Source organism: Giraffa tippelskirchi, chromosome 9, assembly GCF_054371585.1.
Source record: "Giraffa tippelskirchi isolate mGirTip1 chromosome 9, T2T-mGirTip1v1.2.pri, whole genome shotgun sequence".
Classification (NCBI taxonomy): domain Eukaryota; kingdom Metazoa; phylum Chordata; class Mammalia; order Artiodactyla; family Giraffidae; genus Giraffa; species Giraffa tippelskirchi.
The window spans coordinates 144,446,971-144,467,643 of record NC_137283.1 but is presented as its reverse complement, the minus strand read 5'-3'; the positions used below and the strand labels follow the sequence as shown (position 1 = coordinate 144,467,643).

The window sequence follows — 20,673 nt, the reverse complement described above, 5'->3', positions numbered from 1 at the left end:
ACACCAAGCTGATAAAGTGGTCCATCTGCTCATACCTCCCATTTTGAGGTGGCTCAAATGTTCTTTGTTCTGTGTAGCCCTACACGCAAGACTAAGAGTCATCACTTGAAGACCAAATACCAAGACCAAGTACCAAATACCTCTTGGTACTCCTACAGCCTGATGGGCACAGTGCCTGGCACACAGTAGGTCCACAGCCAGCACTTGCTAAGAGCTTACAATAGGAATAAGCCCTGGGCTATGTCCTAAGGTTCTTTACTTACTAATCATTGGGCTTATCAGAAAAGAACATCAGAACCCACTGAATGTATTAAAGTTTCCAATGTGGAAGAAGATTGACCTAAAAATTAAAAGAACATCTGTCCATATACCGTGAAAACCTTGTTTGGGCATTCTTTTTAAAAAAAAAAATGGATAAGACACCACTTTATTTACAAAGCAATACTAGATTTTTAAAATGCAGAACTTTTGTTGAATTCCAGAACTGTGAGTTCAAAACCATAAAGCAAAAACAATGTTTTCCTAACCTCAGTAAAAGTACTGATGTATCAATTCCAGTGTTACTTCAGTTATATTCTTTAAGTGCACTTATTTGAAAATATATGGCTTTCTTCACACGTTTTGTATGGATTTTAAAATTGAAAAGTAGAGTCTTTGCTGACAAAGCACATGCATCTTTATCATGTGAAAAATCAACTGTTCAAATCACAAGTTAAATAAAAGCCACTGAAGCTTGGACAGAAATCCAGTAATAAAGCACAAACAAACAAAGTGGATTCTCTTGTGATATCTCCACAGAGTCAACAGAGGGAAAGCGCAGAGCTGGTCTTTTTAAAATGTTGTTTGTATTGGACTGTCTCTTATCGGCATGGTAGGAAAAATTTTTGAGTTTCAAGTTTTTATTATTCTTTCGTGGAGAGAAGGGCAGGAGGAAGCAGGGCTGGGAGGTGGGGTGACAGACGGGGTAGGCAGGATGGTTATGACGGCATGAGGTTCTTCTCTGATGGCCCTTGAAGGACACTTTGCAGTCTTCTCCTCCCTGTCCTCCTCTGCTCCCTCCCACCCACACACCGCTGCAAAGTCCCCTCCCCGCTCAATACTCTCCCAAGGACTCACACCAGTAGTTCCCTCATTATTAGAAATGAACCCTTAGGGGACAACAGGGGATGAGATGGTTGGATGGCATCACCAACTTGAAGGACATGAGCTTGACTAGGCTCCAGGAGTTGGTGATGGACAGGGAAGCCTGGTGGGCTGCAGTCCATGGGGTCACAAAGGGTCGGACTGAACTGAGTTGAGATCAAGACAGGGACTTCCCTGGTGGTCCAGGGGTTAAATGCAAGGGTCACAGGTTCGATCCTTGGTTGCAGAACTGAGATCCCATATGCCACATGGTGTGGCCAAAAAAAAAAGAAAGGGAGTGAGAAAAGCTCCTTGGGAGGTGGTAGCAGCAAAGGAGAATACCGATTAGATATTAAACCAAATTCTTCAACCTTACGCTTGCCCAGGCCAAGCCCTTGTCACAGTATCACATGGCAGCAAGCCACACTGATATACAGGCCATAGGTTCTTCTCAGACCTTGCCACACACTAGAATCACCTGATGCCAATTAAATCCCTGGAGCTGGGACACAGCCATAAATTGTTCTGTTGTGATTCTGGTTATGGTTCTGTTTTCTTAACTTTCCAAGGGACTCTTTGGAAACTTTGAAAACCAGTGGCAGAGAGAAATGCCTCTCAAATGTTAAGTTTCCTACAACAACCTGGGGACCTTGTGAAATGCAGATTGGGGTTAAGGATATTTGGCGTGGGGTCCAGGATTCTGAGATGAGGCCCATGCTGCTGGTCTGGGGCTGGCTCCTGTCAGGCCACATGTGATCTCACATGGGACACTGACCACTTGTACACCCACAACTTCTGGGAGAGGGCCTCAAACTTGGACTACCCTACCTCGGGTCAAGGGATGTTATCACAGGGGTTGTAACCTTCCAATTGTATCTCTAAGACAAGTCAGTTATCAGCTCCGTCATCTAGCTGATTCTCCATCCATCTAGCCTGGCTGTATGTGTCCGTGAGGGACCAACTCATTCATTTTGTCTCTGACTCTTAAGAAATGCAGGGAGCTCCTCATTATGTTTAGCCTATTCTTAAAGAAATTCAAGGCTCAGTGCTGAAGATGAAACGCATTCACATAGAAGCTCACTCTTTCACACAATGGGTCAGCTTCCTGGGGCGCTGGGGACGAGAAGCAGCTCAAATCTGTCACTTCCTAATATCCTTTAAAAGCATACAGAATGCGTAGAGCTCTTGGACATAAAATAATTTTATAAATTGAAGTCCACAGTTCACACGATGGGCACTTTGCATGCTCATATTTAAAAGGTTCTTGTTTTGTTTTTAGTTGCTAAGTCGTGTCTGACTCTTTTGCGATCCCATGGACTGTAGCCCGCTAGGCTCCTCTGTTCATGGATTTTCTAGGCAAGAATACTGGAGTGAGTTGCCATTTCCTTCTCCAGGGGATCTTCCTGACCCAGGATGAACCTAAGTCTCCTGCTTTGCAGGTGGATTCTTTACCACTGAGCCACCTGGGAAGCCCCAAAAGGTTTTTACTGCCTCTTTTCTGCATGTAGGCCTTGATTTCCGTCTATGAAAATGAAAAATGGTGATACACGCTATGCTTATTTTATCTGCAGTCACCAACTGGACACATTTTCAGTTTCTTCTTTACAGTCATCTGAACAGTTAATCTTTGTTCAAAAGAAAAAATCAATCAAGATTATCCAGGAGTCAAGTTCAGTCTGGCCAAGACATAAAAACCAGGAGGAAAACACATTCAGCTCAATACTTTCCACAACATGAATTTGGCAGAAGACTCTACAACACATCCCATAACCCACATCCCACCAACTAAATTTAACAATTCTGACCAGCTTTATCCAAAGTGACCTGCAAAGTCAGATCAACAATACCTTTGATATTTTCTAACTATACACATGGTAGGGCAAAAACGATATTACAAAAATAAGAAGGAGCGGTGGAATGGAAAACAGGTAGGTCGCCCTTGGAATGGAGTCAGAAACATGAAAATGTGCCTTTGCTGAAGGGGAAACTAGGTTTCAACTAGGAGTCAGGTTGCCTTAGCGCTTCAAGGCCTACCTACCCATCCCGGCCAACCCCCCGCTCCGCCCCCACTCAAGCACAGCGCCTGTGGGGGAACCTTGGGGAGCGCAGTATACAAGCTCCACACCATTGCAGGGCCTGTCGCTGCACCATTGGTAGTTTTAGCATCAGTCTTCCCAAGCCTGCAAACCAGAAAACAATCTGTAGAAACTTAACAAGTCTCGTGGACTTTCAAAAACCGTTCTGCAGTTCTTAGGATAATGCTTTGTTCAAAAGCATTTTAAAAATGATTATTTAATCCCCCCAACCTCCCCATGTAGCAGTTTCACACTCTGATTCCCGCTTTAAATACCGAGATATGAGAGACAAGGTTTAAGTCATCTGCCCCACGTTACACAGCTCGGCCCTCAGCCGGGTTCTGCCCTGCCGGTGCCCGGAGAAGCCCCCAAGCCGGCGGGCCGGGGTTATCGCAGAGATGCCCGCTCCAGACTTGGTCAAATGGTGAAGGATCAGTGATCCAACAGCACGACCAAACTCTGACCACACCTGCGGGAGCGTTTATACCCCGGGTCCTCTGACCAGCAACTCCCCAAAGAAGGCTTTATTTTAGAAGCATTAGCAGTTGGAAGGGTTTTAAAGACTTGCATGTTAACCATAACATGTTAACCGGCCCCCGCCCCCCCAAGTGAGAGGACCGCACCCTTCCGAGGGACCAAAGTCGCCCTTAAGACCGAGAGAAGGTTCCTCTTCCTGATGGCCAAGCCTAAGAACCAGAGTCGCCGGTGCTCCCGGGCGCCGCACAGCCGCCGACCCGCGCAGGAGGGAGCGCTCCGCATGACGGCGGGTGCACCTCGCCCCGGAGAAACACGCGACCACCCCGCGCACCGGCCGAAGCCGGGTTGAAGCATCTCTCTCCGAGGGTACCGGAGAGGGGCAGCGACAGAGGGTGGGGAGGGGGTTGGAGATGGGACCGCTGGGAGGGTGAGGGGTTCAGCTTCGCCCAACCCCGATCCCCCATCCCCTCCTCCCCTCCCGCCGCCAGTGCCCCCGGACGCCCCAGGCTGGCCGTGTCCCCATCGCAGCCACCTGCCCGCGCCAGCCCTCCGCCGGCCCCCGGCGCCCGAGCGGCCCTCACCTGATCCGGAGATGTGGACGCGGAGCGGGCGGCCCCGACTCGAGCACGAAGACAGGTCGCTCTGCGAGCGGCCGCGAGGGCTCGGGTCCCCCGGCAGCCTGCGCAGGGCGGGCGCCGGCGGCCCGGCGGGCGTCTCGGGCTCGGGCACCTCGGCCGCCGCCTGCCCGGCCGGCTCTCCCGGGGACTCCGCGGGGCTCCTGCCCGCCTCGGCCATCGGCTCCCGGCGGCCCAGAGCGCGGGGTGGGGCCGGCGCCGCGGACCGCGCTGCCCGGCGTGCGGCGACCCCGAGGCAGCGACAAGGGCGGGGAAGGCTGGACGCCGGGCGCGGGGAAGCTGGTGGGGAGGGCGGGAGGAGGAAGAGGACAGAAAAGTTTGCACAGGAAGGAGCCGCCTACAGCCGGCTCTCGCTCCCGCGGGCGAAAGCCGCAGGGCTCGGAGCTGGGCCGCCCTCGGTGCCCGCGAACCTGCCCACTGCTCCACCCCCCCCACCCCCCACCCCCACCGCCACCCCGGGCCGGAGTACGGCCCTTTGCAGATTGGCGACAGGAGGGTCCCCTCTGGTCATACCCAGCTCACAGGCCTCAGATTAGTGGAGCCAGGAGGTCAGGAGCTGGGATGCAAGGTCAAGGTTAACAATACTATTTTCATGGGGAGTGGGGGGAGTGGGGGTTGGGGTGGGGGCAGTGGGCCAGGGTTGCAAGGAATGCCAAGCACACACACTTGAGCACCCTGTGATAGAACCCTGTGATGGAATCGAAAGGCTCATACCCAGTTGAAGGATGCGAAGCTACCAAAACAGCAGCACCAAAGGGCACTGGACTTGCTAGTGGGCTCGTGACCCATCCCGGAGACCCTTAAGTCAAGGCCACTGACCTCCCCTCTCACCCCTTGCCCTTGAAGCCCTCTCTGCCTCCCACCTTTGCCCACATTCCTGGGTTTCTGTCTCCTGGGTAGACCCGTAGGTCATGTTTGAAAGACCAGGCTTCCAAAGAACCGAGTGAATGCTACTGGAAGTCTGCATCAAAGCTTTGCAGTGGAAAGATGGGTCTCCCAGCTGCTTTGGATTGGAAATCAGAGTTACCTCCGTGCCTTGGAGGATTGTGCGAGACAGGCAATGGAGATTTTGCTGATTCAGCGGGTGACTTCACAACCTAAGCTTTATCAGTTTTATGATTATGCCCCCAAGTTGTGACTTGCCCAGAGCCAGACCCAGGTGTCGCCCTTCCTGAAAGCTCCTGGCAAGGGACAAAGGTCCCTGGGTTCACTGCTGGCCATAGCGAGGCAGCAGGCAGAGGAGACCAGGTAGGGGAGGAAGGGTTAACACAGTTAACATTTATTGGCACCCACACCCCTATGCCAAGTGCCTTGTCAGACACTTTGCACATATGATACCTTTTAGTTAAAAAAACCAACTCTAGAAGAGGTGGTGAGATAAAGGGGGGGGTCCAAAGTGAGGGGTGCAAGCTAGAGAGGTACATTAATACCCACAAAGGCCTTTGTAGCGACTCGGTCATAATAATAACAGCAGCTTGCCCTTAATAATTTGAAAGGCTTTTCACCTATAATTCTCACAGCAACTCTGGGAAGGGCATGATTACCCCAGGGAGGCTGTGAGAACTCTCCAAAAACAGGTCCATTTCCACAAAGTCAGCCATGCTTGTCTGGTCCTGCTCTAAATATCTCCTATTTCCCCACCTCCTTAAATTTACATAGCTTCAAGTGTTACTGCCTCGATCGATACCTTGTGTAGTTTAGGACAGAAAAAACAGATGCCTGTGCTTCAGTGCACCAATGTGTGGTGTTTCAGCAGATTGGTCTTTTGGTGGGATTGAAAGGGCCGTGGGAAGGATTTGCCACTTTCCCCTGTAACTGACATTAGATTACGAAGCTATTTCTCATCATCGTTTGCTGTCCTGCATATGGTCTTACCCAGTGATGCTGTCTGTACCCCGCTCGCCCACTTTCTCCGAGGTTAGCTCCCCTTGCCAGCTGCTTTTCTTCTGGGGCACATCTGCCTCTTTCCCTGCACTTAGGTCTCACCCCTCTGGATTCTCCCCTTTGCTCAGAACATGGGCACTTTCACTGTCCTTCCAGGCCTCCTGCTTCTCCCTTTCGGGTTTATCCTGTGTGTCATCTCTTTTGATGCTAAATAAATGAATTACTGAATATCCCAGAGGGCTTCCCTAGTGGCTCATTGGCAAAGAACACGCCTGCCAATGCAGGAGATGCGTGTTTGATCCCTGGATTGGGAAGATCCCCTGGAGAAGGAAATGATAACTCACTCCAGCATTCTTGCCTGGGAAATCCCATGGACAGAGGAGCTTGGAGGGCTACAGTCCATGGGGTCACAAAAGAGTCGGATGCAACTTAGCGACCCAACAACAACAACAAAATATTCCAGAACACATGAAGTCTTCCCTTGTTCATTAGTCAGCAGTTAATCATTTCAACTTTCACTTAGTCATTATGTGTTGAAGTGTTTCTTGAGGGCCAGACACTGGGCCAGGCACCACCATGCTTCTAGAAATAGTAGCATCTACTTGCTAGTCCCTGTTCTTATAGTCCCCCTTCACCATCCTCATTCCATCATCATCTACAGTGTGACTTCTGCCTACACTGTTTGCATGAGCTTCTTTGGGCACTATAGCTTTTGAGCACTTAGTTATTGAATGGACTGGGGACCTCTCAGGTCTGACCCCTGCTGCAGCTCTTGACACTCTGGACCACTTGTTCCTTTTCTGGATTCTGTGTCCCTGGTTTGTGGGACACTTATCTTGCCTCTCTGTCTCCCTGCTACCCTCTTCTCAGGATCCCTTTTTCTGTTTGTTCTTACCCAGTGCTCCCCAGGGATCCAGCATCAGTTCTCTTCTTTTCACACCTGGCATATTATTTCCCGTGAAACCTTACCTTTAGCTTTAAACTGCCCAGAGACACCTCGAAAGTCTCTTCCTCAGTCTAGACTGGTTTCCTGATCTCTAGATCCGAATATCCAAGCGGGCTTGTCTTCTTGGAGTTTCCTTGACACTTAGCAGTCTTTGTGCCTAGAGCCAAATTCTTCCTCCTTCATGAATCTGTCTGTTCTGTCCATTCTCCATCTAAAATAAATATCTCTAGGGCCAGCCTGCTTTCACTGCCGTGTCTTTAGCTTGAAACTTCATCTTCTCTTTCCCTTGAAAGGAAGACACTCTGCCTCTAGGTTCACTTTCTTCCACTTTGCTCTCTTTCTCATTTCTAGAATGATCTTTCCAAAATGCTCACAAGACTTTGCTGCTGCCCCCTTTACATCCCTTTAAAACAAGTATCCATGCCACATGTTCAAGCGTCTGCTCCTCCAGGTGGTATATCAGGGCTTCTACCACGTGTTCAAGCGTCTGCTCCTCCAGGTGGTATATCAGGGCTTCTACATTCTGCCGTTGCTCCTCACATCCTGCTCTCTAGTGTCCAGATCTTGTGAAGCTCCCTGTTCCTCTTCTAACAGTAACTTTGCACCCCCGTTTCCTCTGCCTGTAGCATCCTCCCCCACCTGCCCTAACTTTGTCCCACTCACGGACCATCACTCATCTTTGGAGCCTCAGGTCAAGTGTCTCTCCATCCACGGAGCTTTCCTGATACCTCTCTGCACTCAGAGCCAGGTGAGGGCCCTTCCTGAACAGTGCCATAACGTTCCATGTGTATCTCTGTTAGATCCCTTTTCACACAGGACTGTAGTTGTTGGGGTATTAACCTATCTCCCCCACTCTCTGTGAGCTGCCTCAGGGCAGGAAGTACTTAGACTGGGTTTTGTTCTCCTGGCACCCGCTGTGTTGGATGAATGAATCAGCTAATTGAGTCTATTTGAGGAAACAAACATTAACAAGCAATTCCCTGGCAATTCATGGAAGGTGCTATGGAAACCCACAAGAGTAGGCACCTAGCCTGTCTGAGGGGGAGGATCAGGGAAGGCTTCCTGGAGGAAGAGGCACCTGAGAGGCACAGCCACCCAGGATGTGGGCAGGCCTTTGAAGGACACAGAAACTTGAGACAGTGGCTCCTCAGGAGGCTGTAATAGCTGGAGAACAGGAAGGGGAAGTAGCTGATTTCTGAGCCTGAAAAGTAGACAAGAAGTGGGTTATGATTCAGTTTTCAAATGCCATTATGTCTGTGCAATCCTAAAATAATGAGACATCATATTTATTAAGGGGGTTGTTTATTTCCAGTTTTGTTGATCTTGTTTCGCTCCTCGTATAAGATTTCAATTTCCTTAGCAATGTCCCTTGGCACCTAGGACAATAGTCTGCCCAGCATTTAATAAATGTAAGCTATTTGACAGACTGATAATAAGAGGGGCAGAACATTCCATTTTTCAAAGCAAAAATTTGCTCAGTGTTATTACTTTATTTGTTCTGCTCTTTTCATTAAATTTCATTTCTGAAGGCTGAAAATAAAAATTGACGATGAAAAAGGAATTACTTTTAACTACATATTGTAACAGCAGTTTAACATACCAAAATTATATTTGTTTTACCCTTATAAAAATTACGATTATGTAAGATTATAAAAAACATAAATGAAAATGTATCGACTAGTTTGGTCTGCCTATCTGTGCTTAGTACACCCTGCTGTCAGCAAGAGCACATGGATTATTATTATAATTGTTATTTTGTTGTCTTCTCTTCCCTCAACATATATACAAAGCTCCACTAACTGGACAGACTTTATATATAAAACACACACACAAATACAGTATATATGTTTCCTTAGGAAATACTATTCCAAAATACATGGCATTAGAAATAGTCTTTCATGGACAATATTGTTTTCTTAATACAGGTAGATAAAATCTCCATGAGTGAAAAAAAAAGGTAACCAAGGTAATAGCAGAAAAGAAAAGAAGTGGCAAAGATCAGAATGGATGATACAAAGTCAAAATGAAATAACAGAAAGGCAGGGAATCCAGATAATAAAGAGTTGGTGACAAAGGAAATGAGGGCAAAGGACCATAATATAGTGAAAGTAGGTCTGCATTGTCTTGTGAAAGTTGTTCAGTCATGTCCAACTCTTTGCAACCCCATGGACTGGAGCCCTCCAGGCTCCTCTATCCATGGGATTCTCCAGGCAAGAATACTGAAGTGGGTTGCTATACCCTTCTCCAGAGGATCTTCCCAACCCAGGGATTGAACTCAGGTCTCCCGCATTGCAGGTGGATTCTTTACTGTCTGAGCCCCCAGCTCTGCATTAAGGTCACATTAAAAAAAAAAAAATAAGAAATAGGAAATCAGTTTTGATGACCTCTAAGGATGAGATGGTTGGATGGCATCACCAACTCGATGGACATGGGTTTGGGTAGACTCCGGGAGTTGGTGATGGACAGGGAGGCCTGGCGTGCTGCAATTCATGGGGTCGCAGAGAGTCGGACACGACTGAGCGACTGAACTGAACTGAAGGTTTCTTCTGGTCTAGGGTTTGATGGTTCTACAAACATTTTTTATTTGGATTTATTTATTTCATCATTTTCTTAATGTAGGTGTCTTATTTATTTACTTTGGCCATGCCTGACTAGGCATCTTGCCCCATGCAGGGAAAGTGGGGAGTCTTAACCACTGGACCGCTAGGGACATCCCTGGATCCATTTTAAAATTGAAGATGGAGATGAAATTGTTTTATGAGAGAGGCCAGAGTTGGTCCTTAGTTTTGAATCCCAGTTAACCATTTCTCCTTAGGATACTAGGTTGCTTGCTTTAAGGACTGAAAAATGTATATAAAGTTCTGAGTGCAATGACTGGCATTCAGTGCACTAAGACATTGGGGATATGCATTATATTTATTTTCATAAATCATACCTGGCTCAGCTCTATCCACAAAGGTTACCTGAAAGACATTTTCCAAAATTCCTTCCTGCCCCTTGGATCAAGCAAGAACTTTAGTGCTTTTGGATTTATGAAGACAGGAAGGGACTATCCCGATTCTTAGTCCAGTGGCTGCCAAGATCAACCATGGCTTCTTTCACCTAGATTCCAAGAGTTCAGCATGTTGTGTCCAGGACACCTGATATCTACAGAAGCCACTCCTTCTGTGTCCTGACTCCTTAGAGACTGTCAGAGACAGTGCTAAGGTGTCCATCACTCAGATGTCAAATGTCTCAACCCCGTTCCCAGTGGGAGTGGAAGGGTCCAGCATACCTGAGGATTAGGTCCTTGTCAATTCAACTGTCAACTCAAACCAGTTGTTGGTGGGAATGTAAGAGGGCTCAGCCACTTTGTAAACTAGTTCCGCAGTTTTCATAAAGTGAAATATACATTTACTCTGTGCCTCAGCAGTTCCATTCATAGGCATTTGTCCAAAGAAATGAAAACTCATGTTCATGCAAAAACCCGAGAGCAAGTGTTTCCAGTAGCTTTTCTCACAATCTCCAAAAACTGAAAACAACCCAAATAAATACACCCACCCAGTGGAATAGTACTCAGCAATATAAATGCATGAACTACTGGTACATGCAACATGGAAGAACCTCAGAGGCATTCTGCTAAGTAAAATAAGCCAAGCTTACAGGGCCCTGTGCATTCTTGTTTCCCTTCAGTGACATTCGGGAAAAGGCAAAACTATGGGGACTGAAAACAGAGCAGTAGTTGCCAGTTGCTGGGAGCAGAGAGAAGGGAAGGCATTTTTTGGCTGAGGGAACTGTTCTATGCCTCGATTGTAACGGTGAGTACACAGCTGTATCTGTCGAAAAGTCATAGACTTGTATCCTAAAAAGATGGAAATTTATTGTGTATAAATTATACCTCAAGGAAAAAAAAAGGAAAAAATCCACCAAGTTTTCTTTCCTCTTGGGACAATTCACCCTAATTCTCTTGAATGGCCAAGACTTCCAGCAAACAGAGACCAGGTTGTCCTGAGCTTAGAAATGTGTCTGGTCTGAAAGCCTTGTCCTCACATACAAAAAAGTTTTCTTAAATGTTAAAATGTTATCCTATGGCTCCCAGGAAGCAAAGGTCTACCCTTCTGGAAGGGAGACAAAATTCTTTTTTGTACCTTCTTGAGGCATCTCCAGCTGCATGGTGGTGGGAGTGAGAGGTAGAAAAATCAAAACAATTCAAACAAACAACAGTAACAAGGAAAACCAGAGGTCAGTGTGGGGGTTGTCTCTGGGACTCCCCGATTTTTGCTTTGTTTGTTTTTAAGCTTGGATTTCCAGAAGGGGGAGGAGTAGATAAAAATTACCTTTATTCTTGGATGCCATTGCCCTGCAGAGAAACAAGATAATGTAACTTCTCAACAGGTTTTCTGTTACATTCAATCTCAGAAGAGCAGCCCCTCCGGGGTTTGTTCTGAAGGCTGGGTCTGTTGGAATGAGGGGGCAGGCTTCTGGGAGCTCACCCAGGACCAGGGAGTGCAGCAGGAGAGGCTGAAAAAAGGAGACTGACAAACAAGGTCATTTCTCACAGATACAGTACTCTGAAGGAAATTAATCAGGGGATCTGATAGGAAGCAGCTGGAAGAAGGGGTCCTTTGTCTAGGATAGTCAAGGAAGGCCTTTCTGAAGATGCGACCTTTGTACGCACTGAATGATGAGGCACCCAAGGGACCAAGAAGAGCACATGTGTGCCTGCGTGCTCAGTCGTGTTCAACTCTTTGCCACCCCACGGACTGTAGCCCGCCAGGTTCCTCTGTCCATGGGATTCTCCAGGCAAGAATACTGGAGTGGTTGCCATTTCCTACTTCAGGGGGTCTTCTCCACCCAGGGATCGAACACATCTTTCCTGCATCTCCTGCATCGGCAGGGAGATTCTTTACCACTGTGCACCTGGTAACCCCACCAAGAGCACAAAGGCTGTCATTACAGGCTGAGTGAGCGAGTGAGTGCGTGAAGTCGCTCAGTCGTGTCTGACTCTTTGCAACCCCGTGGACGGTAGCCCACTAGGCTCCTCTGTTCATGGGATTTTCCAGGCAAGAATACTGGAGTGGGTTGCCATTTCCTTCTCCAGGAGATCTTCCCAACCCAAGGATTGAACCCGGGTCTCCCGCATTGTAGGCAGACGCTTTACTGTCTGAGCCAACAGGGAAGTCCATTACAGGCTGAGGGACCAGCAAATGTAAAAACTCTGTTGGAAGAATGAGCCACAGGAAGGTGGCTAGGAATGCTGAGATGTAATGAGCAAGTTGTCCATGATGGGGGTGGGGGATGGAGGGTAGGGTAAAGGTGACCTAGAGAGGGAAGAGGGGTTCAGACCCTCCACTAATTCAAGTGGAATGAAGTTAATGAAAGTTTTTCAGCAGAGGGATGACATGCTCTGAATTACATTAAAAAGAAATTCTGGATTTTTCTTTTTAATGGAAGTATTAATGAATTGAGGGCTTCCCAGGTGGCACTAGAGGTAAAGAACCCACCTGTCAATGCAGGAGACATAAGAGATGTGGGTTCAATCCCTGGGTCGGGAAGATACCCTGGAGGAGGGCATGGCAACCCACTCCAGTATTCTTGCCTGGAGAATCCCACGGACAGAGGAGCCTAGTGGGTTATAGTCCTTAGAGTCGCAAAGAGTCGGACATGACTGTAGCCACTTAGCACGTGTTGATGAGTTGAGGATGCGGGGGGGTGAGGGAGGAAAGCAGTGATCCAGGGCTCACTGCAAGATTTTGGGCTTGAAAATAAGTGGTAAAATTAGCTGTTTTTTTAAGGAATAGAAATGAGGAAGCCTTGTTTTATTCAATATTTTTAAGATGAGATAAAGCTAAAATAATTAAAATAATTTGGTGCTCATTATCAAGAGTTGTCAAGACTTATTTAACATGCAGAATGCACCAGGCGTCCCTCTGAGTGCTTTGGATGTATAACATATTTAATTCTCACAAAAAAACCCTACAAGACAGGGACCTACTAGCAGTATTTTAAGGGTGAAAAAGGCACAGAAAGGGTAAGTAAAATGTCCCAAGTCCAAAGCCGACCCATGCTCCAACCATATATTCGAAACCCTGGCCAGGCCAATGGAACAGAATGTGGAATCCTAAAAATTCTCAAATGCACCTACATCTTAGTCTATTGTACACGTACCATTACAAATCAATGGGAATTAACCAAGGAACAGTGTTTGAAATTTTTCCTAAGTGTATGGAAACTATTGTTTAAATTTTCCTTTGGCACATTCACTAATACACTAAATAAAGACGGGTTAAAGAGTTAAATGTTCAAACACACGCATGCACACAAACCATAAAAAGTTAGAAGAGACTATGAGATAGAAAAGCACTGTTTAGAAATGAAACTAATGGAAGAAATCATAAGGAAAAAATCAGTAAGTTTGACTTCATAAAAATTAAAAACTATAATGCAAAACAATTAAGAAACAAAGTAAAAAGGAAATTGCCTTCCAGAAGTATTGTATCCAATTTACATTATGGTTCACAAGATGGTGCTTGAGAGGACCCATCATACTTTGCCAGAACTGGCCATAAAATTAAAAAAAAATTTCTTTTTCTAAATTGACAAGAAAGAAAATGGTAGGCATCTGTTGTTACAATTAGCATTTTAAAAGTCTGGTGTCTTCAATCACCTGTTTGATATCTTTATTGCACTTCCTGTTTGTGAAATGGTTGTGCATACACTTTCTCTGTTTATCTGCAGGAATTTTAGCCTTATTGATTTGTACGAGCACTTTATCGACTAAGAAGAATACTTTTTTTTTCATATTTGTAGAAAATGTATCTATCCGCTTCATTGTTTATCTTTCAGTTTCTATTTTACATTTTTTTGTGAGGTTTCCTTTGTTAATGGAATATTCTTTTCCTTTTTTAAGACAGTTTTTATGTGTACAGGAAAGCTATTGATTTTTATATCTTTGTAACCTAGCACCTTATTGAACTCTTTTTAGCTTTAGGAGATTTCAGTTGATTCTCTCCTGGGTTTTGGGGGTCTAAAATGATATCATCTGGGCTTCCCAAGTGGCGCTAGTGGTAAAGAACCTGCCTGCCAATTCAGGAGACATAAGAGACACGGGTTTGATCCCTGAACCAGGAAGATGCCCTGGAGGAGAACATGGCTACCCACTCTAATATTCTTACCTGGAGAATCCCATGGACACAGGAGCCCGGCAGACTACAGTCCATAGGGTAACAAAGAGTAGGACAGAACTGAAGCGATTTATCGCACACACAATGATATCATCTAGAAAAAGAAGGGAGGGATGGATTGAGGAAAGGGAGAAAGAAGAGGGTGTGGGGATGTTTTCTCCTCCTTGCTAATAATAAAACTCTTATTTAGGCTTGATATGTTACTTTTTAGCCAGAATTTCCAGTAAATTTGGCAATAACAAATATCAGGGTTTTTTTTCCTTAATCCAATGAGAATGTCTCTGGAATTTCACTGTTAAGTGTGAAGTTGGCTTTTCATTTGATACACAGTATTAATAAGTAGCATATGAATCAACCTTCTAAGTTTTTTTTAATGATATCCTTTATTTAATTTATGCAGTATTTATTTCATTAACAATGTGTGCCAAGCAGTAAGCATTCTTGGTTTCTTATTTAACTCAGAACAAGATACAAATTAAATACTATTTACCAACCTGGATGGGAGGGAATCCTGAGGGAGAAGGGGTACATGAGCCCTTCTAAGTTTTTTTTAAAGCATTTATTGTGGCTGGATATTATTCCTATCTACCAAAGCAAAATTTTTAACTTAATGCAGAAAGCACACTGGCTACATCATACATTTAGTTTGAGGGCAAAAAAAAAAGTCTTCCTCAACTTTATGCTCTGTGTTGTGGACAATTTTTTTTTGAGTCCCTTGATTTTCCTTTGGGCAGTACTCCTTCTCTCTTAAAAAATCAACTTCACTGAAGTTTAATTTACATACAATACATTGTGTCTATTTCAATGTATGATTTGATGAATTCTGACAGGTGGACACACAGTGGAATGGCTACAATCAAGATACTGACAACTTCTATCACAGCCAGAAGGTGCCTCCTGTTCCTTTGCAGTCCATTCCTCCTTTTGTCCACATCCCTGGGCCACCGCTGATCTCCTTTTTTGTCATTATGAATTAGTTGGCATTTTCTAGAATTACCCCCACTTCTAGAAAGGTACATATGGTCCCTTGAATGGTAAAGAAGCTTGGCTGTATTGAAGGCAGCCTCCTTTATGGAGCCATGCGGTCTCCTGAAAGCATTGAAGATAATCCTCCCTCAGAAAATAGTGAGTAGCTCTGAATCAGTGGTCAGAGATGGTTAGTTAGACCCTTTGTGTCTTGAGGGTTTACAAGGAAAAGTGTTCCTACTCCGTAGAACAGATGTTCCTAATCCATAAGGGCCCAGCCTCCAGAACTAGTCATGACCCAGTACATCCAGAATTCTGGAGATGGCTGTGTGTTTGAACTGAAGGAAATGAGCCCAGGGAGGAGGGCATCTAGGCACTGGGAGCTAACAGTGCTAACTATAAAGATCTACCACTTTGAAAATCCAGACACAGACCCCTAGGCCCTCTGGGTGATAGCTACACATGCAAGTCAAAAGAAGGGACCATGGAGAGCTACCACCTTGAAAATCCACGAACCAGTACCCTGAGAATTTAGAGAGGTCCCACGGGCTTCGCTGATGGGTCAGTGGGTAAAGAATCTACCTGCAATGCAGAAGAGACAGGAGACATGGGTTTGATCCCTGGGTTGGGAAGATCCCGTGGAGAAGGGCACGGCAGCCCACTCCAGTATTCTTGCCAGGGAAATCCCATGGACAGAGGAGCCTGGTGAGCTACGGTCCATGGGGTTGCAAAGAGTTGGACACGACTGAGCGACTAAGCACACGTGTGATTAGTTTCCAATTGCTGCTGGAACAAATTAGCACAAATTTAGTGGCTGAAAACAGCACAAGTCTATTATCTTATAGTTCTGGAGGTCAGAGTCCAAAACAGGTGTTGGTGAGCTAAAATCAAGGGGTTCGCAGGGCCGTGTTCCTTCTGGAAGCTCTAGGGAAGGACCCATGTCCTTTCACATTTCAGTTTCTAGAGGCTGTGAGCCTTCTCTGACGGTTGACTCCCATTCATCTTCAGAGATAGTGATGACCAGTCAAGTCTTTCTTATGATGCCATCCCTCTGGTTCTGACTTTTCTGCATCCCTCTTCCCCATTTAAGGACTTGGTATTTACACTGGGCTCATCCAGATAATCCCAACCAATTTCCTTCTTTCTTTTGTTTTTGGCCGTACCTCGAGACAAAGCACAGCCATAAGCTTTCTGCCAAGAAAATAAGTAGCTATTGAGGCAGAATTGATACAAACAAGCAAAACACTGTGAACGAAATATCAAAATTTTAAATAAAGACAGGACCCAACCCTACCCTTAAGGAAGAAGAAAGAGTAAACAAAAAAAATTCTGTTGTTCTGAAGATGAATCCATACATATAAGAATGAGTTTCAACATTTTAGACAAAAGTAAGGCAGCCCTGGGAGTTCCTCATTTATTATGTTGCTCAGTAGCTGATATAAAAGGATTTAGCTATGGATCTTGCCTTCAAAAATAAGCAAGAAAATTTCATAGTAGTTTTTGGAACACTGTACTGAATGTTCCATTTTCATAATTCCATTTTCTTTGCTAATGAATAGCTATATGGTTTAAATTGTAAATTTCCTGTGGAAAAAAAATGAGAAAATACATAAAATATAGAGAATAAATCTCATATGGATATTCAAGGGAGACTTGTACTTTTTGGAGTGAACATTTGAGGAGTTCTGTGATCAGATAATGTGGGCTTAACTGATCTTTACAGAATGACTGATGTTCTCAAGGTATCAATACTGAAGGATTGTGTATCAATACACAGGACTGTGCTGTGAAGAGAGCTGGGATGTGGCCCCATTTAGAGGCTTCCAGAGATCGCAGTCATGTGTGTGACACCCGCCACCATCTTTATTCCTCGATAAGAAATTCTACAGGTAACAATATGAGGAAGGGGTCTCTGCTTGGTGTGTCTGTTGGGCACCTCATCTCTTCAGATGACCTCACCACTGCATACACTGGCTTCTCTGTTTCGACCAGTGTGTCATGCTAGAGTCTTTGATACCGATACAGGTTTCACCTGTGCAGCCTCACATGCAGCTCTGGTCATCTTTGTGATCCCATGGACAGTAGCCCGCCAGGCTCCTCTGTCCATGGGATTCCCCAGGCAAGAATACTGCCCTCCTCCAGGGGATCTTCCCGACTCCAGTGATCGAACCCAAGACTTTTATGTCTCCTGTGTTTGCAGGCAGGTTCTTTACCACTAGCACCATGTGGGAAGCCCCATCTTACCAGAAGGTCAGAACAATTCTTGGTTAGACTCTGCAGGACTGACTCTTGGTCTCTTGAGCGTCTTCAGTTACTCAAGTGAAGAGTCCTCATGGCTTTAAAATGGGTAAGATCCTCTGCCTGCCTCATGTGAGAATTACTGGAGGCCTCTAGAGTCTTCCTTACCCGTCTTACCCTTAGGTTATTACTTAGAATACCTCTACCCCAGTACTTACTTTCTCTCCACCACTCAAATGCTCCACACGCTTCTCATAACAGCACCTCCGTGCTGCTATTGTGGCTCACCTCTGTGGTTTCCTTCTCTCTTCACACCGGCCTCTGCTTCTGGAGGGCAACAGAGGTTTTTAAGGCTTCTTCAGGGCAGGCTTTGTATCCTGGGCCCCTGACGTAAAGGTGCCTAACAGCAACTCCCATGAAACACATTTGCTCCCACTGTCTGTCTACCTAATTAACTTACTCATGTTTGAGAGACCTCAGTTCTTAATTTTAATTCCCCAGGGAAGCCAGACTAGATTGGGGTTCCATGCCATATGCTGGCATAGTATTCTTTACTTCATAGTATGTACCCCAGTGTGAGGTATTATATCTGGGTCGTTTGTTTAATGTCCGTATTTCCCACTAGAGACAAAGTTATATGAGGGAAAGAACTGTCCGTTTCCTTGTGGCATCTGCTGGGCCCAGCTTAGTGCCTGGCACAGAGTTGGGGCTAATGAAATATATATTCACCTAATGAAATAAAGGTGTCATGACTAAATGAATGAAAGACTGAGTAGAGTATTTCATTAATATAATAACCAGAGTCCAAGTAGCTCTCCTCAGTTTAGCATGATGGTCAAAAACATAGGCCCTAATCAATTTAGGCGAGTTTTTTAGCCTCTCTGTGCCTCTTGTCCTCATCTGCATAACGGGTATAATAAAAATGCCTTATGAGGATTTAGGACTTCCCCGGTGGCTCAGCAGTAAAGAATCTGCCTGCTATGCAGGAGCTGCAGAAGACAAGAGTTCGATCCCTGGGTCGGGAAGATCCCCTGGAGGAGGGCATGGTAATCCACTCTAGTATTCTTGCCTGGAATATCCCATGGACAGAGGAGCCTGATGGGTTACAGTCCATAGGGTTGCAAAGAGTCAGACACGACTGTTGCAACTTAGCATGCATGCACCCATGAGGATTTAATGAAACTGTATGTATGTATACAGATGGGTCGATAGATTGATAAATAGATATAGGTAGATAGATAAATATCTGTGTATGTATCTTTAAATACTTAGAAGAATGCCCAGCATATAGTAGAAGGCAATGGCACCCCACTCCAGTACTCTTGCCTGGAAAATCCCATGGATGGCGGAGCCTAGTAGGCTACAGTCCATGGGGTCGCTAAGAGTCGGACACGACTGAGCGACTTCACTTTCACTTTTCCCTTTCATGCACTGGAGAAGGAAATGGCAACCCACTCCAGTATTCTTGCCTGGAGAATCCCGGGGACGACGGAGCCTGGTGGGCTGCCGTCTATGGGGTCGCACAGAGTCGGACACAACTGAAGCGACTTAGCAGCAGCATATAGTAACCACTAAACAGCATTTTCCAACACCTTAAAACCCCCCTCCCTGTGGTTATGGAATTCTCATGGTCACCACATTCAGCCATTGCTATTCTAGTGCACTTACCCTGGCTCACATTAGTATTGATGTTTCATCTAATCTCTTTGCATATTTTGTAGTGCTCATTATCCTGTGTCTCCAGGCTGACTTATCTATCAGGGTAGTAGGCACAGTGCCCAGGACCATCATACTTGTAGAGACCCACAAAAATGTTTTAACTTCTTCTAAAATCTGAAGGAAAAAAAAAGAGATTTTAGACTAAATAAAAATGTTTTAATATATAATATTAACATATTTGCCTTTACCCCAGCACAGTCATAACACATATGCTTTATTTATCTATTTTATGGAGGAAGAAGGGGCCCATGAAGGCAACAGTGCCCAGGGCCTGGGAAAGTCAGAGTTCAGCCTGACACCACCCATCAGAACCTTCGCTCTTCAGTTAAAAGAAATTAGAACAAAAATGCTTGTGTGACACTAAAGAGAACTAGTGAGCACCTGCTGTATAGCACAGGGAAGTCTACTCAGGGCTCTGTGGTGACCTAAGTGGGAAGGAAATCCAAGGAAGAAGGGATATATGTATATGTAGAGCTGATTCCCTTTTTGGTACAGCAGAAACTAACACAAATTGTAAAGCAACTACAATTCTTAAAAATTCCTGACAGCTTTCATGCGCCCTCTGAATTGTTTCTGGTAAGGGCAGGTGGCTCCTTGAGAAAGCACAGCCTGGAAGGAGGTGATTCTGCTATTCTGGGTCTACCCTCCAAAAGTAGAGAGGACTCCAATCACCGCCCTCCTCTCTCTTCCTCAGCCCTCCCACACAGCCTCATCCACAGGTTTCCTGCCCACACTCACCTCTTTTCCCATCTCCCCCTCATTCACTCTCCTCTACCTTGGCTGTCAGGCTTCCTCTAACATACTCTTAGCCTCCTCTTGGCTTTCAGCATCCTTCACCTCTCAGATGCTCCCCTGCGTTCCTCACATTGCTTTGCTTCTTGAGCACTGCCTTTGGGTTCCTCTTCCCAGTCCCTCTTGTCCTTCTTGCCACTCGTTGTTCCTAGACATTGTCTGCTTTTCTTTACATTGTTGTTCCTTTAGATTCTAATTTCAGGCACTCTTCATTCCTCTGCTACCTTTTTAATTTACTTTATTTATAAAGACTTCCATGCTAAGTTCTTCTTCTTTTTTAATGTCTCTTTTCTCCCTTTTGCTTACTCCTTTTTCAGTTTTCTGTTGTTTCCTTGCCCTCTTTTCTGCTTCCTCTTCCTCTGAAGACGTGGTCCTTTCCCTCCCACCTCACCAGAGCTGTGGAAACTCCACCCTCTGCTCTGACCCACAGAAGACCACAGGAAAGGAGACCTGATGTATGGTAAAGACTTCTTCTTCCTGAACCGGGCCTCCATGCACAGATGCTAGTCAGATCATTCATTTTTCAATGAAGACAAGCAGATTGCATATTCTGATGCTTGACTGCATATCAGGGTCATAAAATTACAGGGGCCACCCAAAGCCATCCAGAGAAAATGTGGCTTCTTTGTTTTGTTAATAGGCAACCTGTTTGCCTT

At 45.6% G+C, this 20,673-nt stretch overlaps 1 protein-coding gene and 1 long non-coding RNA gene across 4 annotated transcripts in view; both read right to left on the bottom strand.

The window, feature by feature from the left end:
- PHACTR2 (phosphatase and actin regulator 2) overlaps positions 1-4,558 on the bottom strand; it is a 293,838-nt gene extending 289,280 nt beyond the window's left edge. For all 3 annotated transcript variants that reach the window (XM_081530976.1, XM_081530978.1, XM_081530980.1), the window contains exon 1: positions 4,256-4,558. In XM_081530976.1, coding sequence (XP_081387102.1) covers positions 4,256-4,469 — 214 coding nt within the window. In that variant the 5' untranslated portion in view covers positions 4,470-4,558. The remainder of the gene's footprint in view (positions 1-4,255) is intronic.
- A 2,104-nt stretch (positions 4,559-6,662) lies between these two features.
- On the bottom strand, positions 6,663-20,378 carry LOC145522033 (uncharacterized). The gene is made up of 5 exons (XR_014065855.1): positions 19,964-20,378; positions 19,175-19,339; positions 17,725-17,833; positions 14,294-14,396; positions 6,663-8,340 (listed from the first exon to the last, which is right to left on the bottom strand). It is a non-coding gene; the product is annotated as an uncharacterized LOC145522033 (long non-coding RNA).
- Between the last annotated feature and the right edge of the window lie 295 nt (positions 20,379-20,673).